Source organism: Manis javanica, chromosome 15, assembly GCF_040802235.1.
Source record: "Manis javanica isolate MJ-LG chromosome 15, MJ_LKY, whole genome shotgun sequence".
Classification (NCBI taxonomy): domain Eukaryota; kingdom Metazoa; phylum Chordata; class Mammalia; order Pholidota; family Manidae; genus Manis; species Manis javanica.
Genome location: NC_133170.1, coordinates 26677959 through 26702620, shown reverse-complemented (window position 1 = coordinate 26702620; position 24662 = coordinate 26677959). Strand labels below are relative to the sequence as shown.

Genomic DNA, 24662 nt, shown 5'->3' with positions numbered 1-24662 from the left:
AGGGGCTTCAAACTGTAGCCAATTCCTAAATTAAAGAACAGGAAATTGGACCCTTGACATAACCACGGCAGCTAATGTTCCCCATGAGCCTATGCAACTAAGCACTGTTTTTTAAATCCTCTGTATTCATCACCTACTTCTCAGAACAACCATCATCTAACCTGTGTCTTAAATGAGGAAATCGGGCCTAGGCTGACATTACGCCTCAAGCCCAGAGTCCTGTAAGCAGCTGCAGCAGGCTCAGGACGGGAAGCCTGGGGGTTTGACTCCACAGCCCCCCAGCCACACTGCTCGCTTGGTCAAGTTACTCTGTAGCCCAGTCTTTGACTGTACACGACAGCAAACACTCCCTGAAAGAGTGAAGAGGATAACCAGAAAGAATCTAATTCAGAAACATTATCCCTGCACTTATCTAAAAGAATCACGTCTCTAAAATGAGCTTCTCGAAATGGCCCAAAGGATTTGGTGAGTGGGTTTTCTGTGGAATGCAGCCTGAAAAGCCCGCTGTGATCCAGGCTTCCTCCTCCGGACAAGACTGAATCAGCAGCCAGTGAACTGTCCACCGAATCAACATCGACCTGAATTTCGGGAGACGCGGTCCTGGTCTCTGTGCTTGTTTCTTCCTCTGGGCATGGAGTAAGTGTTTATGATGAAAGTATGAATGAATGAATAAATGAATGAGTCCACCTGTGTTGCCTCATTCCTTCCTCAGTCTTATTATCCACTTCTGCGCTTTGCAGGCCATTTCCTCAAGGGAAACTCACACATAACCACAGCCTTGGCCACAATTTTACCCCTGCTCCCTATGACCTGAGGTGAAATGCAAATTTGTCAGGTCTTTAAGGTTCTCTGTTAACCCAGGTCTTTATCTGAACCCTCTCTACCCAAAACCACAATTTGTTTTCTCAACAGTTACTCATGACCATGGGACTCTTCATTTGCCAGTCCTTTTCTGTAGAATGCTATCTCTTAGTCTTATCATTAATATATAGACCCTCTGAACCAAAAGGGACCTCGGGGATGGGGTCTGGTCTCCTACCTAGATCTGGAAACCTCTTTAGAACACAGCTGACTCAGCACCAACCACACCCTACTTTGAAAATGTCACTTAAAATTACTAAAAACTTACCTCTATTAAGAAACCTTCTCTCATTAATTAATATATTCATTCATTCACTCATCTTTGTTTATCAGACATATTGAGCTGTTCTGTGCCAGGAAATGTGCTGGGCCCTGCAGGCTATGAAGAGGCATGAGCCACGGTCTCTACTCACTGCGCTTCAGAATCTAATAGACTGGGTCTGCAGAAGAACAGATATGTGAGCAATAGTGCCATAATTCTGTGAAATACACTATCAGCGTGTGTACCAAATGCAATAGTGGGACAGAAGAGCAAATAAGTAAAGTCCGCTCTCAGGAGGAATGGGGCATGCATGGTCTGGGAAGACTTCCTGGTGGAGGCACTGAGAATAGCTTAAAGGATGAGTCTGGAATATTCAGGTCAACAGGTGGAAGGATTTGGTCATAGGGTTCTGAGACTTTCAAGCTTACTGCACACTGAGCATTCTTTCACATCACATGACTTCAGGATATTCAAAGAATCTGTACTCCCTGGAAGAGTATTTCATACTTTGACTGTGGCTAGGTGAATTGCTCCAATCCTTTCAGAAAACAATGTGGTAAAATAAATCAAGAACCATACAATGGTCATACCTTAGATCTAGTAACCATGCCTGTGGGAACCTCTCTTGATGAAAACAATTACTAAATGTGGAAAAGATTATATACATGAAGATAATACATATTTGATCATTAAAATAGGGGAAGGATTGAAAAACAAGCATCCTGTGTGCTTCACTGGAAGATAGGTGACGATAGGTGCGTATGATCACAACTTGATTTTTCAAATACTAATAAAAGGTGGGCTTGAATGAGGAAGGTTTGGCAGACATGCCCCCTTCTTTTCTCTATTTTCCAATTTTCTGTTACATGGTTGTTTCATTCCCTTATTACCTGTAAGTAGCTGTTTGTTTGTCCCTGTTTCTTTGTATAATCCATGGAATGAATTTCTGTGTCTGCAGTCTTGGTATGAACTTCCTTCAGAAGTCACCAAGTCTCTTAGCTCTTGGTTTTTTCTTCTCATTATTTTATAAGTGGCCAAATTTGAACACATAGTGAGTGTATATTCAGTGCCACAGCGGCTGACAAAGTGCAGCACATTTTCATAACTGGCTTCCTATGGCCTCAAAAGAGACAATGCATGACACTTAACCCAGCTTTTATAGACACTCTTCTAAGCACTTCACAGATACTAATTCATTAAATACAACAATCCCATGAGGTAGATACTATCATCACTATTTTTTTAACAGCAAAAGCAAACTAAGACACATAAAGTTTAGCCACTTACCCAAAGCTGTCCAGCTAGTTGATGATAGAGCCAGGATTTGAACCCATGGAGTATGGTTCAAGCATCTCTGCTCTTAATCACTCCAAAGAAGCAGCTCTGAAATAGCCAGCTAGCTGGACAGACAGGCAGACAGGCATGTAAAACCTACACAAATAACTGGGTAAGGGGGTTGGGGAACTGGGGTTGGAGGCTAGAGGTGGAGGCTAGAGGCAGGGCTCAAGGATTTCTAAGGGAAGCCCCTTCCCAAATGGAATCCTCAATCCCTGGCAGAATGGCGTCTGACATATGACCAATCAGCGCTTTGTAAATATCTGGTTTGGTGTTGGAGAGGGATTAGAGGTTGCATTTAGCTAAAGGTGAAGAGCATGAAGGAGCTATGTGTTTACAGAAACTGGGTCTTGATATTTTCTTTGCCTATCGCTCTTGAAACAGACACAATAATTGTTTCTTCTCTGGGGAATTTATTTAGATTACAAAACTCAGGCTCTACCTGGAATTTTAGATACCCCAGAGCTAGAACAGACCTTTTGTGTCCATCTAAACCAGATGCTATCCATTCCTTTATCCTTAACACATATGCACACATTCTTATAAACAGAAGAGGGTAAATATCCATTAGGAGTGATGAGTGAGGCACATGGTGCACAGAGAGGCATTGGCGGCCCCCTATTAAAAGTGATTAACCAGAGAAGGCAGGAGCCATTTTGCAAACACAATGACGGGTCCGATGATAGTAAGTATTTGAGTGACTCTTTTGTCGGATTTCTCTGTATGCTCCAGACTGAGTAAATATTTAGATGATGTATCTGACCTCTCGGTCCTATGTTTTTAATTCATTAGTTCCAAGTCTTGGAAGATGCTTCTCAAATATGCATCCCAATAAAAGAGCAGGATTATTCAAAAGTGGCCAAGAGTTTGGAGGCAGTTGGTTGAGGCTGGGACACTTCTTATAATGGAGAACTCATGGCTTCCAAAGCACATGTGAAGAGACTGTGTGCTATCAGCCTGAACTACATACACCTCTGCTCTCTAGTCTATCCAAAATCAACCAGACACTCTGTAAGCAGAAATCTACCTCTCATCCTCTACATAAAATAGGCCCAAATTTTTAGAGAAAAATTTTATCCAGCACTATGTAATCACAGACGGAGACTCACCTATATTCACCATGTCAAAGATGTATATATATATCCTTGTTCCAAGTGCCATAGGACTACTTTACTTTTATTAATGGAAACTCCGTATTCTTCAATTTCAGACTTCACTATTTCCCTTTCCACTTTATCAATGATAGAAACTATGGGAAGGGAGCTGAGAGACCAAATTTTTCGTTTCATAGATGAGGAGAGGAAGCCCAAGGAGAAGAGGGCATCATACTAGTATCAAGCTAGTAACATTGCTCCTGGAATGGTTTTCATTCTGTCCCCCTCCCCCACAATTTCATGTGGCACTGAAGGTGACGTGTAGCCAGGAAGCTCAAGAAGAGGCAGAGGCTGCCCCGGACATCTCCCTAAACCTCTCCCTCACCTCCTCCCTCCCCTTGCCTGAACCTGCCCCCCGTGGAAGGACAGATCGCTGGGTCTTACTCATTTCCATGTACTCTGGAGTCAGCCCAGTATATGGCTCCAAGCTGTAGTCTAGGTCCCATTGCTCTGGATGCTTTGAATGGGCAGAGTCTGTTTCTCCGGGTTCTGTCTCATCTTTCAGCTTCCGAAATAGTTTCTTTAGCTTTCTGGAAAAGAAATGGGCAGTCAACAAAAACCTCTGAGGGATAGTGTTAGTTCTGCAGACAGAAAGGGGCAAGGGCCTAAGTTTAGACACTGACGCCATCTCTGATCCAAAGACAGATGGACACTAAGGAGGCTACTTTTCTCTTAAAGGCAAGTTGAAGAGGTCCTTTATCAAAACCCCCACAAAAGATCAAGTTTCTTCCAACCTAAATAAACTGAATTTTTCGTGTTATTTGATAAACAAAAAGAGGGTTTGCCCTTCCTGCCAAATACTGAGACCATCCTATCATCTAACAGGTGACCGACCTACCCTTTTCATGGGGAACAGAGAGTGTCCTGAAAGTAGGAAAAAGATGCTCTCCTCCCAGCTCAAATGTCTTCAATTCTTAATAACATAAACAGCATCATAATTCCATGAAAGCCAAACTAAACACTGTCTACCATTGCTACGGATTGAACTATATCCCTCAAAAATTTGTATATTTGAAGCATTAAGCCCCAGTGTGATTGTATTTGGAGATCAGACCTTTTAGGAGGTAATTAAGCTTAAAGAAGATCATAGAAGGTGGGGTCCTAATCCAATAGGATAGTAGCTTTAGAAAAAATGGAACAGACGGTGATCTCTCTTCACCAAGTGAGCACACAGTTGAGAGGCAATCACTTGCAAGCCACCAACAGGATCCCTACTAGACACCAAACCCTGCCAGGCCTGACCTCAGATCCCCCAGCCTGTAGAACTATGAGAAAATTAATTTATGTTGTTTAAGCCACCCAGTCCATGGTATTCTGTTATGGTGGCCTGAGTAGACTAAGTCAACCACATTCAGGCGTTTATTTGTCTGGAATGAGAACAAGATTATAATGGTCCAGCTTTTCAGGGTTGGTATGAGGACTAAGTGAACCAAAGTTTATACAATTCTTAATGCAATAGCTGAACACAGTAAGCATCCCATAGATGATAGCTATTATTTTTAATATTAAATGCTAAAATATGCCTGAGGATATAGTCTTTTCATTCTTCCCATTTATACTGTACATAATATTTAGAGAATGAAATTAGGTGAAGGACAAGGTATCAATTCTGCTAATCAACTAAGAGAAAGTTTCTAGGAGATAGTTGGGCAGAGAACTAACAGCAGAACAGTCAGAGTCAGACACTTGAAGATTTTAAATAGATTTTGAAGCCCATGCTCCACCTAAATTCAGGAACCACCACACACACATCCTCACACAAGACCATCCAGTCCCTGTGTGCTGTTTCCAGAGGAGTGCTCTCGACATCAGTAGGCATCTCACTCCATTATTAGAAAGTGATTCTGACAGTTAGTAGAAATCTAAGGGCTCAAAATAACGTTTTGATCAGTGTCTTGTCTAGTATTATTTGCCATCAGAAAGATGTAGTACAGTGTAGTGCATAAAGTCTGATCTTTGATGTCAGAAGATATATGTTCAAAATCCAGTTTCACAACTCACCAGCTATATTTTCTTGGGAAAGAGATTGAAACTCTATAAGCTTTAGTTTTCCTTTCTATAAAATGAAAAGATAAGTATTAAGTAGTCCATATGGTTCTCAAAGGAGTTAATCTATATGACAAGCTTGACTTAGGGCTTGGTACATGCTCAGGGTTCAATAAATATAACTATCATTGTCCCTATCATCATCATCACAGAAGGATTTAAAGAATGAGTTGAGAGCCACAGAAGCAGCAGTAAAAGATTTCATAAAATAGAAAGTAATAATTCTGTTACAAGAAGAAATTGAGGAAAACCTAGATGGAACCTAAATATTCTGAAGCCAAATAGTGTGGACTGGTTGAGACCCTGTTGGAGAGTCAGGACAGAGGAAAGAATGAAGGAAAAACAATAAAAAAGAGAGAAAGAGGTAAAAAAATAAAAAAAGAGGAAGGAAAACATAGAAGGAAGGAAGGAAGGGAGGGTAGGAGGAGAGGAGGTCTAGAACCAGAATTCAAACTGAGACTTTTCCTCCAGATATCAGCAATCAGAAAACTTGGCCAAATCCTTAATAAAGAGCAATTAGTGGTTTTAATTAAACATGGAAAATTTAACACAAGTATATCCCTAACCACTTCTAAAATACTACTAAAATGATAGGGAATGAATTTAAAAATGCATACAACCACAAGGTGAAATAAAACAGTCATGAACACAGTAGTGTATGAGCAATGTTAATGCATATCTTGGACGACACAGGATGAAGGAGTTAGAAAAGCTCTGGTGGTTGAATACCACGTGCCTATAGTGAAAGACAACAGAGAAAAGCAAGCCAATTCATGCTGCAAAATCTCAGAAAGGCTCAGGATTTTCAGGTACCAGGTATCACCAAAGGTAGGAGGCAATAATCAATCAATGCAGTGCTGAAGAAAAAGTAGACCTTAATGTCTCTGAATACCCATATTACCTGGGTGACTACCACCTCATTATGCATCAGTAAGAGCAAAATTTTCATTTGGAGAAAATTAACTGAAGAAACTATAGATCTGAAATAAATCCAATAAAATAATGGAAAGCTAAAAATTGATGAACTCTCAGAAAAAAAAAGAAAAGATAAATGAATAATAGGAAAGAAAAAATAAGAAAACCAACTTGTCTAGGAATTCCAACACTTAATCAGAAAGAGAAGACAGAAAATGGTAGGCAAAAGGAATATAAGAAAATGTCTCAGACATGAAGGACATATATTTTCTGATTGGAAAGACCTCTTAAGCATAATGGAGAAAAAAAAAGGGCCTCCAACAAAGCAACATCAAAATGAGATTTCAGAACTCTAAGAATAATGAAAATGATTTTAAGAGTTTTCATGCCCAGAGGGAAAAACACAGATTCTCTAAAAAATTATTTGGAACCAAAAAGATATTAGAATTCTCAACATCAGCCCTTGACCCAAGAAAATTCTAGGGAAATGTATGAACGCTGAAACAGCAAATGGTTTTTAAGCACAGGATTCTATACCCAGGCAAAGTATACATCAAGTGCAAGGGCATAATAAAGAAATTTTCAAGTAGGCAAGATTTCAAAAAAAGATATATTTCCCATGTATCCATTCCCATGAAGGTCCTGGAGGATGAATTTCACCAACCAAGGATATAAACCAAGGTAAGAAAACAATACAGAACCCAGAAAACAAGGAATCCATCAGAAAAAGGAGTTGTTGGATCTAACTAGATTGCCAGCTGAAGAGAAGATTTAGTGAATATACAGTTCTGATTTGAACAGGAGAATGGAGGATTCCTAGAGGATGGTCTTTCCAGGAAAAAATTAATGTGACCAATAAGATCTCTGACTAGCTAGGAAAGTAGACATTTAAACAAGTGTTACCAATAAAGTGTAATGAGTTCAATGAAGGGAGGAGTTTAGGTAACTATAAAAACATAAAAAAAACCTAATCTGACCTTAAGCAGGGTAAGTTTTCCCCAAGGAAGAGACACATAAACCAAATGAATGATGAAAGATATAGAAGCAGTGTGGGAAAGAGGGAGCATGATGGGAGGGGTAAAGATATGCTCTAGGCACAGGGAATTAGTTGGGCAACAGCCAAAGACAAATGTGAGAATGGCTGAGAAAAGACTGGAATGAGTTCAAATGCTTGGAGTACAGAGCCGGAGTGAGAAAGTGACCATGGATAAGACTTAAAAGGTAGCATGAGTTATGGCATTGAAGAAGGCCTGGTGAGCCACAGGACATGGTGGTTCAGAGGAGCTATTATGGTGGCAGAGTCTAGGGGGCCTGAATGGACATGAAGAGGAGACAGACTGCGATGTGCTTAGGGGGCAGAGGTAAGAAGCTGGTGGTGGACTGTACGCTGGAAGGGAGGGAGGATGAGGAACCAAGGCTGAGTCCCAGGGACTTCGGGCATGTGTGTGGGTGGTGGTACAGTTTGCACGGATAGGTCCCACTAGAGAAGTGGCAGTTTTGAGGAGGGGAGGGAGCAGCTGACATGGAGGATCCCATGAGACAACTACTAGGAATGTCTAGCAGGCAGGTTTCATATGTGTGTAGAGCTCTGAATACAGGTCTGGGTAGAAGCTAGAGCTCTGAGAATCATATGGACAGAGCAAGTGAAACCCCAGCAGAGAACACCACCTGTGGATGGAGCAGAGAGGAAGGGATGCGAAGAGGGAAAGCAGTCTTCAAAGGGCAAGGCAGGAGCAGTTATAGGGACAAAGGCCAATGGCAAGGCCATGTGACAAGGAAAGCCAGGGCAGAAGGGAGCCTTGGGGCGGACTCTGCAGTCAGCAGCACAACACTCTACAGGTAGGTCAAAAATAAGAGGGGGGAATCTGCAAATAGTTTCCCTCCTGGAGCTCTCAGTGACCATTTAAAAAAATTAATAAAGAAAATCCCTCAAGAGCAGGATTTAACAGGAATCCTGCAAGTTGTATGACATACAGATGGGCCATTTGGAAAACTTCAGATTATGATTCCGACCGTATGATGCACTCACTCGTTAAAATAACTCCTTTGATGTTACCCCTTGTCCTTTTCATCTGTTATTTTTCTGTCCCTTTTTAATGACAGGTCTGAGAAACTCTGCCCAGAAAGCTCAGAGCCCTTCCTCTGTTTGTGCCCCACATCTCACCCCAAGACCACGGCAATCATTGGTCACACCTGGGGCCTCCCCACCACAGGAATCTGGGCCCCAGGCAGCCTTTCACAGATCCTGGGTCCACAGGCCTTCAGCCCCATTAGAGAAGGCAGAACCAAGCCTTAAATGGGCCAAAGAAGAGGAACGTATCAATCTCTGAGCCTTGTATTCTTTTTCTTGACACATGACAAGGTTCAAATTTGCTCCTTAAACTTCTGGATTCATGGCCAGATTCCATTGTCTCTGAGGAGAACACAGACTTCGCTTTAAAGAGAGACTGTTTAACGTCTTGAAATGTAATATTTATTACATTTACCAAAAAAAAGCAGAAAGTTTATAAAACCTTATTGGCTGTGTCCAGGGGTATATTACAGCTATTTGGGGGGTGTCATCTGATGCTCTGAGCAAGCATAGGGATGGGGAGAAATTTTGCCTGTGGAAGTATTGCTCTATCTGCTCAGTCTCAGAATTTGTCCAGGGAAGAATTTGGTACTTGAAAAAGGAACCTTTTCACACACACACACACACACACACACACACACACACACACACACACACACACACACATACAATCCATCTCTCTGAATGATAAATGGCCAATTTCCAGTTTTCCTTCAAGGAATACTAGGGCTGTTTGAGATAAAATTATAGCAAGGAGCTGGGATATGGTATGGTATGTTTCAGGGGCACCAAGCAGTTTGGGTCCAAAGTATATCATGCACAAAGATATCTGGGAAGGCAGTGCATGTGGTGGGGGCTGGAAGGATGAGGGAAATCCCTGTTAGCGGACTCAGACACTAAACAGCCCAAGATCAGATTCTGCCATCTCACTCGCTATGTCTGAATTCTGTAATCTCAGAAGGAGCTGCGGTGAACATCATTCTGGGGCCCGTGATGTTGGAAACCATCCAGCCCCTCTCTGAAAAGCACCTGCCACAAGTGTGTCAGGCCCCAAGAGCCTGGGGTGGCATGAGTGGGGACAGTCCAAGGCCAGACCACGCAACCCAGCTATATCTACTCTCATGGCCTTATTAGTTACAGAGTTGCCTCTAAAGAGCCAGTGCCATCAGTTTTACTGCCTCCTTTGAAGCATTTCATTTTTCCATCTCCTGGGCTCTGGACCAGGCTGAACAAAGGTGGGATATGCTGCTCTCCTAGGGGAAGGTGCCTGGACAGAGCTGAGCTTCTGCAGTGACCCTGCCTGTAGCACTGCCAGACATAGCATTCGCAAAGGGAGAGATCTGAGAGAGTTGATGAAGCTCATCGTAGGCCCCCAAGGGCAGCTGCACAGCATTCTTGGATGTGCCTGGTATCTGTGCCAGCCGCGTGAAGTCCTGTGGGATTAAGAGGTAACTAAGGGGTAACACTGCCCTAAAACTGTGTTTCCCAAGCAAAGGACCCATTCCACTAGCAGTTCGTTCGACACCTTTGGGAGGCTTCTATACTCCGCCTTACCTCTCATTAGAGCACCTGGTAGAATTACTTCCTTTCCTGTTCTCATTGGGCCTCACTGCAGTCCAGCAGAAAACCCCACTCTGCTGCTGGCACGTTCTTAACAGCTGCCCAATGTTTTGCTACTTCCTTTTTAACAAAGAGAATGCAGATCCTGGACTAACACATTGGTTGTTTAATAATGTTTACTGTCTATTGTATTTCTTTCCACTGTTACGTGCTATTCATGGTAACTGATAATGTCAGCTTTCCATTTTCAAAAATGTTATGGATTTATAAAAAAAGTGACTTGGTTTGGGGGAAATTAATATGCATATAACTGTTTAGCTAGATATGGGGAGAGAGTTTAAAAGCTGGCTCCCAAATGACCCAAGACACGGAAACAAATGTTAAAAGTCTGTAAGATTCACAAGACTATCCAAATTATGGTTGTGGTATTTTTTGCAACACATACACACACATGGGCATGCACACACATGGAGAATCTAATGAGAATGATGCACCCCGAGGGAGAGAGATCAATTATAGCTGACTATCTGGTTTACTAATAAAGGTCAATGCGATAGTCTAACATTTTTTAATTTCCTTGGAAGAATCTTATCAAATTGCTCTCAGAAATAGATGAGGAACACTAAAGACAATCAGTGTTATAACTGTATGGTCTTATTTTTTGTATCCTAAATGTTCTTATCTAACACGACCACCTACCTAACTCCTCAGACTTGCTTCTGCTTTTAAAAGTCCATTTTGGCCTCTAAGACTTAATACTTATCTCCCTTGGAAAAATAATTTGATAGAGGCTCTGAAGGTACAAAAGAGCTACACTGTAAACCAAAGCCACTGGCCTTGAACAGAAGAGAAAAACAGTGTTCTTAAACTGGTCTTTTCAATCTCACCCCCTGGACTTGCAACACTTACAAAGCAAATGATACTCGGTAATACCTAGGCTACCCGGAACCCCCACAATGGTTCTTCCTTCCTTGGATGCCCATATTTTCTTTTTCTAGATAGCTAGGCATTTATGCAAGCTGTATTTTTACATAAGTACGTTGGATGCAAATCTTTCTAGAATAACTTTCTCAAGGTCACACAGTAAGTATACTGTCATGCCTCAATTGAAACCCACATCTGTTAGACCGCCTCTGGCCCACAGAGATGTGCTACCTCAACCAGAGTCTAGTTTTTATAATGTATACTACATTCCTCACTGTCGGGCTCAACTGCGGTTTCTCTTTTGACTATGAAAGACTCCTTTTTATTTTCTTGCTGATTTCATGGGTCTCGATGGTGTCACACACAGGGATATTTCCAGGTGCTTGTGCTCTGGATTAGATGGGTCTAATTTATTGAAAGTGGGCTCTAAGAAGGGGAAGGTCTGATAATCATAATGTTCATAGTGATTCCCGTGACCAAACTCAAAAATACAACCTGTAGGATTACAAAGAACTTGGAGATAAAGAACACCAGGGCTTGGTGGAAATACTTCTGCTCTACATCTCTGAATTTAACTACATCATTACTTTGCATAGGTCCTCTAGATGACTGGAAGCTGAAATGAGGAAAAATCTTTTCAAACAGAAGTGACATATTCGGAAGCAGCAGGGACCAGTCTCACTGACTAAAGGAGACACTGATAGAATATTGGAGCCTAGATGAGAGCACCTTGGAGATGATCACAATGCCATAATTTTCACCAAGAGAGGGGGACAGTAAGAGAGATGTCACTTTCCTCAGAGCTCTAAGTCACTGTGCAATTGCCATCAATTACAGTGTGGCATGTTAAACCCGCCAGGCATAAAAAAGGAAAATTTAGCCTTCAAGGCAAATAACCTATGTTTATTTCATCTGTTATGGAGCTGATGGACTTGATGGGTAGGAGATATGTCAACACACACTGTCCAAACATATGCCTGAGTTCTCGCCTCTCTTACACTCTATAAAAGGCTTCTGGGTCCAGAGTGAATGAGCTAAGTGGTAGAGCAGATAGATGTCCAGAGATGGAAAAAATGGGCCTCTCATGTCCACAATCTGTATACAATTCCTTCCAGAGCAGAATAACAATATTTTTGAAGGGCAGGTGTCTTGCCCATATTTTCAAAGAAGGATGGAGACTCTCCTTTGCAGCAGTGGTGAAGGGGCTGGTCTCATAGCTTCAAAGGGACCAGACGTGGCTTTGGTACATCTTTATGGTCTGTATATTTTCTGGATGTTTGTCTATAACAAATATGGTCTCTTTCAGAGATGGTAAGCTCCTAGAAAACAGCCACCATGTGTTTCACCAGCTTTGCTTGACTATCACTGAGTGGCTTTCAATCAGAAATCTGGGGACAGTGCACAGTTTCAGAGGGTTGAGTTTCTTGAGATTGCTGGCTTCCCGACTGATGACCAGCGTCTGGCTTAAGCAGGGAGGTGGAAGGAGATGCCCTCACATCAGTGTTCCTGTTCTTGCCATTCCTCCTCCAAGAAAAGCACATGCCCAGGGGTCTCCCAAGGCTGCCCCAGTGTTAGGGCAGAAAAACACTCTCCTCATTTAGCCTAATGAGTGGGGAGTGATGGTGGGGCCCTATCTGAAGGCTGGGATGGTAAAGTGTTATGAGGAAATGGTGAGGATTCTCATTCCTTGAGGGTGGGGTCTCATTAGAAGGGCTTTCTTTCCAAGTAAACTAAGTTTTCTCCAATATAACTTCAGCTCTGTGAGTTTATAAATGGCTCTCTCTCTGGGGACCTTTCAGATGACCACAGTCCCCATGGACACAGGTGCCTCTGGTATAGTTTCCCTCGGAGAAAGGAGTCGGGTCATATATCCTCTAATGGTTCCATTCAGCCCAAGAAACGTAGGACTCAGTGACCTTTAAATAGTTTTAGAGAGATTCCAGCTCTTGCTCTTGCCTGACCCTGTAATGCCCCAAGACTCTGGTCAGGGAGCTGCCATCTCTCCAGGCCTTACCTTCTCCATGTGTAAAAACACCTGTGTCAAGAGTGGTTTTGATTAACCCAAGTCAATCTGTTCTTTGTTAAGAAAAGATACCCACAGCCAAGGAAAATTGGTTCTTTAAATAGAATAATGGCAGATGGCCTGTTACAGACACTGGTGGCAGCCTTCTCTGAAGACACAGACCCAGACACAGCCCGGAAGGAGTCCCACTGCTTTGGGGTCTCTCTGACCTCTCTAAACACCTGACCTTTACTGACTCTGAGTTTGGATGGAGTCCGCATCACAGAGAGCACACCCAGTCAGGGGCAGTCTGTTTTGTCTCCCAAACCAAAAATCTACACTAATAAGACAAAGTGTATTGTTTTTTTATTTAATTGGATACAAATCTTGTGCTATAAGTTGAAAGGAAAAAATTAAGACACTGCTGTTATGATCTGCATGTGTGTGTCCCCTCCAAAATTCAGAGACTGAAGCCCTGACTCCCCCATGGATGGTGTTTGCAGTTGGGGCCTTTGGGAGGTGGTTAGGGTCAGATGAGGTCATGGGGATGGGGCAGCCATCACGGGATTATCGCCCTTATGAGAAGACAACAAGGCAGCAGCACACAAAGGAGAGGTCATGTGAGCAGGTCACATGGAGAAGGCAGACATCTGCAGGCTGGGAAGAGGGCCTCATCAAGGACAGAATCTGCAGTACTTTGACCTTGGACTTTATGGCCTCAGAGCTGTGAGAAATAAGTATCCTCTGTTTAAGGCTCCCAGTCTGTATTATTTTGTTACAGCAACCCAAGCTGAGGAAGACAGGCTGGTTAGATTCAGACCACAGTTTTTGTGGGTGTGGGTCTTGAGTAAAGAAGTCTCATCTTTTAATATCTAAGCCATATAAGCAGAGAGGTAGAGGCAGTGGTATTCTCTGCAGTGTGGACACTGTTATTCCTGGTTATATAGCTCAGAGCCTGGCTCTCTGGCCCTTAAAGAATATTCTGTTAGCTGTTTATTATTCTTAAATTCCTTTGCTCCTTAAACAAGCCACAGTGGACTCTAATGTCCCCAACTAAGAACCCTGGCCAGTAACATGAACAGACAGAGGTGGAAAGAAAGGGATTAAACAAGTTTCCTTATTGCAGGATTTCTCAGAACCATTAATATTATGTGCATAGAAAATCTCCAATGGGGAGACAGCACCCTCGCCTAACCCTATGGGCCTATTGGATAACTGCCTCCCAGAATGGTTACTTTTGCAAGTGGTTGGCAAAGAACCCTGAGTCGGTGCAAACTGTCTATCCTGTCCTCCTACACAGAATCAGCCCAGCCTATAAGAGTTACCTCTGATCACCTCCATCACTCCCTGGCTCTCTGGTGCTAGGCTAGCTGAAAATCCTCTGAAACAAATTGTTTCTTTAACATCAAAAAACAATAGCAATGATAGGCACAGGGGGTTACATTTTTCTTTTACCTGGAGGTAGATGATCAGTTATTGCATCCCCCTTCCTTTTAGGTCTGTGAGTCAGTGTTTATTGTCATGATTATCTCAATACAAAACCTAAATGAAAGAAGTCTTCTGAAGTCCATTTAAGCCATGTGGGAGGGGAAAGAGAATCCACATGAAAACCCATCCTGTGTTTCACCAGCTATGCATCCTTCTCCTCCTAAGATCATCTATTCCACAGTTTCTTAGAGATTTTTCTAAACGATTGCATTGCGTTTAAAACTTTCCTATTCCTCTATCCACCATATTGAAAGTCTCCTTTGCTGATTCACCAGAAAGACAGGTAGCATAAAACTGCACTTTGAGGCCAGCAGTACCTGATTTCTGGCTTTGCTGCCTAGTCATTGTGTGCACTAAACAAGTGCTTGAGGTTTCTGAGCCTCAAACATCCCAAATCAGACTGGCAAACAAGGGTTTGCCTCACAGAGAAAGTTATGGGTAAGTGGACAGAGGAGTCAGTAACCAAGCTGGCTTAGAAGAGGACAAGCCAGGAAAATCCTACGGGAAGTCTGGGCCTGCTGGGCGGGGGCCCTGGCACCAAGAAGAGAGCTAAGAAAAATTAATTACATACGGGACTCCGATTTCAAAGATGTTGTTCTGGATCAGCTGCTTCCCCAGCATGATGATGCTGAGCTGGATGCAGAGCTCCATGAGGCAGCCCCCTGGGGCACACTGCAGTGGGGAGAGGAGAGAAGGCGGTCAGACCACGTGCCCCTCAGAGAAGCAAGGGCTTGGATAAGCTATGCTGTGGTGGAGCAGGAAGGGCTGGGGGTACGAGGGGCTGTGTGTACCTACCTCTTCCATGCGGTAACCATCAAACACATAGACATAGCTTCCAGGCCGACCCACAAACCTGAAATTAAGACATGAGGGAAGAGTTAGGGAAAGAGAAAGTAGGGCGGCTTACAGGCACGCCTTCAGAGTAGAATAGCCACCACCCAAAATCCTCCAGGTAAAGTACTGGCTAGGAAGGTGCTAAATCACCCAGGGACAGGAATCGATACCGCTCTCAGCTAGCAATTACCTATAACCTAGCATTCACCTCTTAACTGGTGAAATGCCAGAGGATGGGGGATAAGGCTGGGGTTGGTGTGCGGCTGGGAAGGTCACAAGTACGTGTGTGTGTGTGTGTGTGTGTGTGTAATAACTTCCGAGCCTAAACACAATGGAATTTGGATTCTCTAAGTGTATTAACTGTGTACCTTCTTCCCTCAACTAATGTCAAGAATTGAGTCAGATTGCAGCTGCTCAGTGAGGGCCTCTGATTTCCCAGGAAGCAAAGGGTGAGATGGACTACAGTTACAAGTGGAGATTTCTGGTATCAGAAAAGAAAAATCTAGACTTTTAATTGCAAATATTCAAAGGAATAGAAAAAGACTGCCTCTTTCCTCTTCTATGTAGGGTCTATTTTATTGGGGGATAAGAAGACTGTGCAAAGGTGTGAGGAGGAAGCAGAGAGGTAAAAGTCAATCATGGAACCAGACAGGTAATGGGAATAACCCTACTCACTTGAAATATCATCCTTCAGCCAACTGTTGACATCCTGTTCATCTACTTAAGGGTCAGCTTAAATCTTAACATCTCTGTGGCGTCTTCTTGTTGTCTTTGCTCATCAGGAAGCATTTTCCCAACACTGTGCCTGCACCTCTCACAGCACTTACTGTGGAGTATAGAGTCAGCATGCCGCACATTTATCTAAAGGTCGGTACACTACTTTTTGCCTGGAACATGATATGTGTGCAGTTCACTATTGATATTAAATCTGGACAGAAAGAGCCAATGACGTATATAGTCATTAATACGGACAGTCTCTCTGCTCCTAGAATTTCATGAGAGTCAAGGGCAGAGGTCCTGGAAAGGAGGTTGTCATTAGGTCACAAACATATTTATAAGAAATTATCAGGTATGAACAATGATAGTTCTTGCTATCAGTACCTGCTTGATGAGCTTTCTGCTTCAGGGAAGCTTTCCTGACCCAGTTAATGTCTACTGGGAAATCTCCCTGTTGGTAAACAACTGGTGGAACCATGAAAAGTATTTATCAGAAGTGATTTTTACATCTACACCTACTATATAAGAAAGAATGTGACTGGCCTTTGTTGCTGGCTTCTGGAAGGAGCCTTTAAATCTTGAGATTTCCCAGTATGAACATCTGTCATTCTTGGTGGGCTCCAGGACTAAACCTAAATTTATGCTAATGAGATCACTCAGAATGGGGAGGCACTGCCAGAAAAATCAACTATATGATTAGAAGCTTGGGGCATTGATAGCAGCCTGACCCCAGGGGAGGAGGGGGACTGGGGATAGAGTTCAGTCACATGGCAAATGATCCAATCATTCATGCCTGTGTAATGAAACCTCAATAAAAACTCTGGACACTGAACTTGGATGAGCTTCCTGGTTGGTGGTATACATCAAAGTGCCAGAAAGCTAAAACATCCTGAGCACATGGAAGCTGCTACTGAGGACTGTCCTGAACCTCACCTGATGTACCATGTGCCGCATCCATTTGTTTGGATTTGTTTGTCTTTCCTATAATGAAACTGTAATTTTAAGTATAGCACATTCCTGAGTTCTGGGAGTCATTCTGTCAAATTATCCAACCTGAAGCGTTAGTGGATCAAATCACAAGTGTCCTCGGAACCCCAGAGCTTGCAGCTAGGGCCTGCAGTGGGTGCTGTGCTGTGGAAGACTTGGCCGGTAATCTGTGGAGCCTGCCTTAACTCAGAGTAGTTAGCATCAGGATTGGATTGCAAAACCTAAGAGCCATGGGCTAGACATCAAATTCCCTGTAGCCTCATCCTCAAATTTGGGAGACAGATTCTCTAAGACTCACCCTTGGGGGACCAGAGTCAATCCCTGGAGAGTGTCCCTGGTTATCAGAATCTGAAGATGCTAATCACCAACGACTGAGTGCTAACACCACTGCCTCACAAACTGCTAGGTGGGGTGGGAGTGGGAAATGCGTGTGAGGTGACAATGAGGACAGGCTGACTCCGGAGTAGGACCCAGTCTTGCCCTTCCATGTGTGATACCATTATACTCACCGCCCCTTGAAGAAGGCCACGTAGAAGATGGGCGAGTAGGCATTGACAAACTTCAGCAAGAAAGCTTTGAGTATCAGGCGCTCTTCAAAAGTCTGTTCTGTTTTGGGAACCTCTGAAAGAGAAGAGCAGAGCTGAAAAGACTGAGACAGATTTCTCACCTCGCTGGGATTTGAACGCTGTGACATGAGCCATTGTCTTCCACTTACTCCTGCTAATAGTAACCAAGAGACCCCTCTCTCTAGCACATTAGGACTGAATCCATCAGGATGGTCCCAGATGGCTTACTAGGTGATATGAAGCTGCAGAAAGCAAAGGATCCATAGGATCATCACCTGTCCTTCCACCTCCCTCCTCTTATCCACTCGAGCAATGGTCTCACACACCCCTCAAAGAGGGGTCTGGGCAGAACATCCTCCTACCACCCTTGCTTCATCAAGGGAACTCGGCTCATTCCTGCACAATTGCCACACCAATAGGTTTTACTTGAACAGAAGTCCCTGACTAAAAAGGCTTGTTAACCGCTGCACTAGGGTCAGGAGGCAGCAAAGATTTGTTTTGGGCACCTGTGTTCCTTCTTCATTTTTAGCAGGAAAGCCTTTCATCCATGTGCTCTTGAACAGACTGAGACACCTTGCGTTCACTCCCTCAAGTGATGAAGGGCCGTCAGATGAGTGAAACAACACAACCTGAGCTCAGTGTCTCAAACCCGGGGATCCAGCCCCAGGGAGTTCACTCAGATCCAGGCAGAGGAGTCAGCCAGTGTTCCCAGTAGGACCCTGAGAAACAGTGAGAGCAGAGCCCTTACTGGTGCCTTTAGAAGACACGAGACCACGGGATGCTCCAATGGGCAGTGGCGCAGAGTGGGGACTCCAGACCAGGACAAATGGCTCAGCAAAGATAAAAGGTCACCAGCCCACTTCACGGGCAGAAGGGAAGCGTTAACCCTGCATCATGTGCACTGATAAGTGCCACCTGGAAGTGTGCTAAACACAGCACCTAAGAGCCAGGGCCATGCTGGCCAGGGAGTGCTGTGTCCCAGCGAGGCTGGGGCCTGGGCCCACCTCACTCATGCATAGCTTTTGTAGGAATCATTGGAAAAGTAGACACGAGACCCTGTTTCCTCCCCTGGAATGTCCTTCCCCAACCCATCTCCTCATGTATAAATTCTCACATCTAACATTCAGATCAAATGTTGCCCATAATCTGTTTCCCATAGCCTTCTCAGATGCCTCCAGCTGGTAGTAATCGCTCTCTTTTCTTCTATAGTATTTACGATTTCTCTGTATTAATTACCTACAACCATGTCTTTTGAAAATCATAATCATATTAGCTTTCATTGGTGGTACATGTCTTAGTTTGGGTTCCCTGCTTAGTCAAGGATTTGGGGGTAAGTAATTTTATTTGGGAAGTGCTCCCAGGTAGCCTGGAGAGGGCATGGAGTGGTGAGACAGAGAAGGAAGGGAAGACAAGATGGGTGTGTTCCCGCACCATGGAATACTGCAGGCAACTTGGGGTCAGTTCCCTGGGACCTGCTAAGAGACTGTGAAGCACCCCTTCAAACTACACTGAGGGTGAGCACACAGTTCTGCATTGGTTGAAGGTGACAGCTGGGCTTGACTCCTGCACTTCCAATTTGTCCTGTGTGAGGCTGAGCAAGCTACCAAAACAAGAGAATGCCCAGGGACAGAGCTACAGGGACATGCACAGCGGAGTGGCCAAGTGGGTGTCCACGCTGCACAAGAGTGTCTGCTCCAAGCTACCCTATGAGGGCCACTGCACACAAGTGTGTGTTTGCTGTCTCATTTCATCCTCACCTACCAATGTGGGAGAGGTAGTATGACTCACTTTTATGAATAAGGGAACTGAAGTTCAAAGAGGATAGAGCCCTGCCCAAGATCACAGCCAGTAAGTGACAGAGTTGAGATTTGAACCCAGATCTCCCTGTCTGAAGAGTTTTTACTAGACACTTGAAATCCCATTCTCTGGTTGATTAATGGTTACATCACATGACCTCTTTCACCTCCCCACCCCCACCCCAGGTCTAACACGACACATCTAAGAAATACTTGTCACGGCTCTGTCCACAGTCACTGAGCACTGGCTGTGTGCCAGGCACCATGCCAGGATGGGGGAAGACTCCATCACTTCCTTCATGGAGCTTCATTTAACAAGGTCTCCATAAAAGCCTTTTGCAGACTGCTAAGCCTCCTCCAGACTTCTGTGAGTGGCATGGCACACCTCCCCTGGCACCATGGCAGAAGGGCAGCCTGGAGAGAAGAAGGCTGCATTTCCACAAGCTGTTTTTCCACAGAGCGCAGTGAGCCCCTCATTCATCTGCAACCTTGGAACAGTCTCGAGCGCAAGAGATGATGCCCAACAGCACCAGTGGTGGTCCACACCTGAGCAGAGACCTTCCAAGAAGACCTCCACAGGCAGAGGGGACCCGTGGGGACCCATGATTCTGGGAGGGGTCCTGAGAATGGGGAAGCTTAGAGCACCACTACTGTTACAGTACTGTAACACTGTAACCACCATTACAACTGCGGGCCTGGCCTGGATTTCTCACTAAGACTGAAAGGGCCTGCAGAAATGAGAGTTCCCACATGTCCTAGTCCCATGAGCCTGAGAAGCATGCCTCCTACACAGCCAGCGACACTGAAAACTGGCTTGCTCTCCAAGCCCGGCTCATCTTGAAGCCCACTTTAGTTTGCTTATATTGATGAGGAGTCCTAGAAGCCCCCACAGGCCATGCTGAACCCACAGAGCACCCTGCCACCCTATCTATGGCCCACCTGTATATTGAGGGGAGTGACTATTTGCTTGTTTTTCTCAGAGATGGCTGTAGGTGCAGATTTTAGCATCAGACACATCTGAGTTCAAACACAGAATGTAATTAGAGGAATGAACTTAAAAACAAAGGCAATGGCACCTGCCTCGAGGGGCTGCCCTGAAGACAGGGTGGGCACACATACAAGGCCATCAGCCTGGCACTTGGCACCTGACAGTCCCTGTTGTCCCAAAAACATCATCACTGTCACCCTCCTCCTCTTCCTCCAAGCCCAGCAGCCCTCTTTCTACAGCACAGCTGGGCCATCTGTGGCCAGAGGTTTGCGTAGATGCCTAGTCTGACCATCACTTCCATGTTGATTACTGACCACTTTCTACCAATGAATGGTGAGCGTGACTGGTAGGTGACTCTCCTGGTACATGGCTGGGAAAGTCGAATCCATACAGCCTGTCCCCACCCCAAGGAACTCCAGGGGCCAGGCTTCCTGAGGTCCTCCGGGTGAGTTTGGAAACAAGCATTACCTGCTAAGCCATCTGGGAACACCATCATGATTTGGCAGGGGATAAAGTTGGGAAAGTCTGCTGTGATATCCCTCAGCAGGCAGACAGTTCTGAGGTTTCCTCCCCGCCACACCTGGATGGACACACACAGACCCCCAGGAGATGGTCCTGGCCAGTTCCACACTGCCCACTGCCTTGCCCCAGGAGCTCTGGATAATGATTTGTACTCATCATTTACGCTTAACACAGCCTCTTCTGCAGTTTCTTCTTTAGTTTATGTACATTAGCAAAGCCCTCTAAGGCCTTTCCCCTTAGAAATCCTGGCAAAGAGGCTGGTGCCTCCCCTTGGGATTTATGCTTATCAAGGCTTCCCTGGGCTCCAGATCCGAACCCCCTTCTGCAGCCTTGATGAAAGACAATATTGAGGCCCAGGAAATGCATGCCATGCCTTTCTAAGGTCACATTTCTAAGGTCACTCATAACTTTGAACCCCTATGTGGCTGTTAACCCTACACCTGCCACACCCCCACCAGGTAGAGTCTGGATGGCGTTTTTTGCAATGAACAAAGTCAGGGAAGATACACCTTCTGGTGGACCACAGCTGTTGCCAGATGTACTCTACTGGGCATACTTACTGCATGAAGGAAGGACATGAAACAAACATTATATCTGCAACAGTAAAAAATTTTCCACTTACTAAAAATTCCCTGCCACATTCCAAGGAGGGCAAATTCTAAGGTGGGACCTTTGTCTTCTGAGCAGAATAGTGTATATGAATATACAAGAGAGGCGGCAGCCCAAAGGGAGAAATTTCCCTACATACGAGATGGGGGTGTTGGACCCAGAAAAGGCTAGAGCCAGGGCAACAGGAGAGGAAGGACCGAGAGGAGATGAGGTGAGGTGGCGGCTGCCAAAGGAGAGATGTAAGTGACAGGTGGGTGGAGGGTGGAGGGGGAAGGGGCAGAGGTGCCCAGTGGCTGTTCTCATTAACTTCTGCTGTTCTGCTGGGCAATGCATAGTGTGACCACTCATTTGCCTCTGCATGAATCTTCAGTAAAGATTCCTTGAACCCGCTTCTCTTGCCAGGGCTCATGGAATCCTGGATTTGTCTTGACGGAGGAATGTGCCCAATTCCTCGGACTGAGTCCTACTTTGAGTTGGGCACAGGGGCATGGACAGAGATGGCCCAGGGCACTCTTCTGTATCTGGTTGTAAAGGAGAGAGATTGGGGAGACAGAGACAGAGAAAAAGGAGGATAAGGGGAACAGAGGGGAGGAGGAAGGGGGAAGGGAAGGAGGAGGGAGGGAGGGAGGCAGGGAAAACTTCTCAATAGGAATTTGAGCCTCTGCCCAGCGTGCCAGAGGCAGCCAATTCAACAGTAACTTAAACACATCTCATCTCTCACTTTTAAATATTCTGGGGATAAGAAAATTAAAGCTGATGTCACCCAAAAAATAAGTGATCAGGTCTGAGATGCGGGAAATTTGGAAAGCTGACTTGTAAATGTTGCTAGAAGGGGATTAAGAATGAGGTATGGAGAGGCACGTGTCTTTGATTTTCTTTTATAATCTCCTTTGAACTCTTTGTGCTCAGATCTCCCAGGCCCTACAGGAATTTCCTCCGAGTTCTCTGGAAAGAGAATCTGGTCCCTTCAGAGCTCTTCGCCCCAACTGGAAATGAGTAGCTCCCTTCCTCCATGCTGATAAATCATGGGCCTGGTTATTATTTATTAGTTTTATTTCTAAAAACAGCCTTCACCTGTGCTTTTAGGGCCATGAGCCACCATAAATAATGGGCATTTCCAATAAACAATCCAAACCCACTTGATAGGCCCCTAAATCAGCTGGGCGCCCCCACCGCCACGAGGCTCTGTGGCCATGCTGTGCGCTTTGCGGAGCTTTCTGGGGAAGGAGGCCTTCAGGGAGCACCTCACAGGGAGGGAGAGGGTTGGGGGTAGGGCAGCATCAAAGCCCTGGAGCTGCGGCTTCTGTATCTCCTTCAGCAGCCAAGGAAAGGAGCCTCGCCTGCCTCTGACAGACTATGGGGCTGAAGAAATGGAGCAAGTCTTCTCGGAGCCCACTGGGGTGCCCCCAGGGCAGGTGGGGCAGTCTGCACCTCAGGGCACTGGGCAGGACCCCTCACAAGACACAGACCTCTGGAGTTGTCTGAATCCAAGCCCCATGAGAAAACAGCCCTGAGCTTGTGTTCCCTACTGCGAATACAGTGCCTTTGGGTGCCAATCACTGTAAGGATGCAAAGGAGGGGACTCAACATGGAGAGAGTGTGAGTAGGTCGAAGGCAACACCCCCGTCATTCACATGTTCCTGAAATGCCACCTCCCCTAGCAAAGCACCCCCAGGTTGAGTAGAGGCCATCTTAGGGTTCCACCTGCTCCCAATCTGTTGAAGCAGATTTCCGACAGAGGGCAGAGACTGTCTCAGATCAGGAAGGATGATTCCTGTGCAGAGCCATTACCCAGCCACTTTTCTTTTACATGTTGAACCTCTGCAGCATTGTGTCATGAAAAAAATATGAGACCAAGTGACGGAGCTGTAAACTACCTTGGGAGATAATTAGTATGAAAGCCCCAGTGAGACCCAGGGGGCCATCTCAGAACTCAAAGTCCCCAGAGCTCCCTTCTAATCATATGGAAACAGCATGGCCAGTAAGAGGATGCCAGCTGCAGAACCTGAATTTTAGAAAAGCAGCTCTTCCTAACTGGTGCCCCCACCCTGCCAGCAGATCTGTAATGGAGGCAACAAAGTAAAATGAGGACATGCCCTAGTGTATATTTCAGGAAGTGCCAGCCCTGCACGGTTTGGGGCAGAGGACGGAGGGCTTGGGCCTGTGCAGCTGAGCAAGGACGCAAAGGCACCTGCCCCTCTCCCTGCTCAGCCCCCCAGGGCGGACCCGGCTTTGGCAAGCAGCACAGTTTTCTGACACCCAGCCACCTGGCCTTCCCTCCATAGATGAGTGTGTGTGTGAGTGTGTGTGGAGGAAGGGGTGCGTCTCCACCTCCCCTGCGAGTTGTTGCCTTGTTTGTGCCCTGGGGTGGGAATCACCCTAGAGAAGCCAGCCAGCTGGGTCATTAGGCAGCAGAGGATTGCCTAAGGGAGCTGAGAACCCTGCCCAGACCTGCAGAGTAAGGATGGGTGTTCCTCAGATATTCCTGCAGCCCTGGAGAGTTTCTCCGCACAAGGATTGCTCCTTAGAGCCAGGAAGGTGACTCTTGCTCTAGGACAAAGGGCTGTAATACCTACTATGCTGTCTAGCAGCCTAGCCCAAGGTGACAGAACCTTTTAAAGTAAAAGGAATTTTGGAAGGAAGCTGCTGGAGAGAGAGAGAGAGAGAGAAAGAGAAAGAGAAAAATTCATGAGGCCCCCATACAGTGCCCACTATGTGCCAGGCACTATACAGACATGTGACATGGATTCCACATTTGATTGTTCCAACTGCCTATGAGGACTTTCTCCCCATGCAGTAATAGGAGGAGGGAGAGAACAGGAAGGCACGACCAGTTCGTGACCCCAGATGCTCCCATGACACCACCAATGGGTCATCTCACAAACGTTCACCCTGGTCTGGAAACCAAGACCCCAGTGCACAGGAAGGAAATAATTCCATCCCCAGTCCGTACCGTCACATCTTCTCAGGGAAAGACACCTCAGAGCGGATGTTTATACCTTTACCATTATGACCTTTTTTTTAT

At 45.2% G+C, this 24662-nt stretch overlaps 1 protein-coding gene across 2 annotated transcripts in view; it reads right to left on the bottom strand.

Annotated features, from left to right (window-relative positions):
* Nucleotides 1-24662, bottom strand: part of ANO2 (anoctamin 2) — a 290583-nt gene that overhangs the window by 28588 nt on the left and 237333 nt on the right. For both annotated transcript variants that reach the window (XM_073222870.1, XM_073222869.1), the window contains exons 15-18: nucleotides 17666-17777; nucleotides 15414-15471; nucleotides 15190-15290; nucleotides 3997-4142 (exon numbers count right to left, since the gene is read on the bottom strand). In XM_073222870.1, the coding sequence (XP_073078971.1) occupies nucleotides 3997-4142; nucleotides 15190-15290; nucleotides 15414-15471; nucleotides 17666-17777 (417 nt within the window). The remainder of the gene's footprint in view (nucleotides 1-3996; nucleotides 4143-15189; nucleotides 15291-15413; nucleotides 15472-17665; nucleotides 17778-24662) is intronic.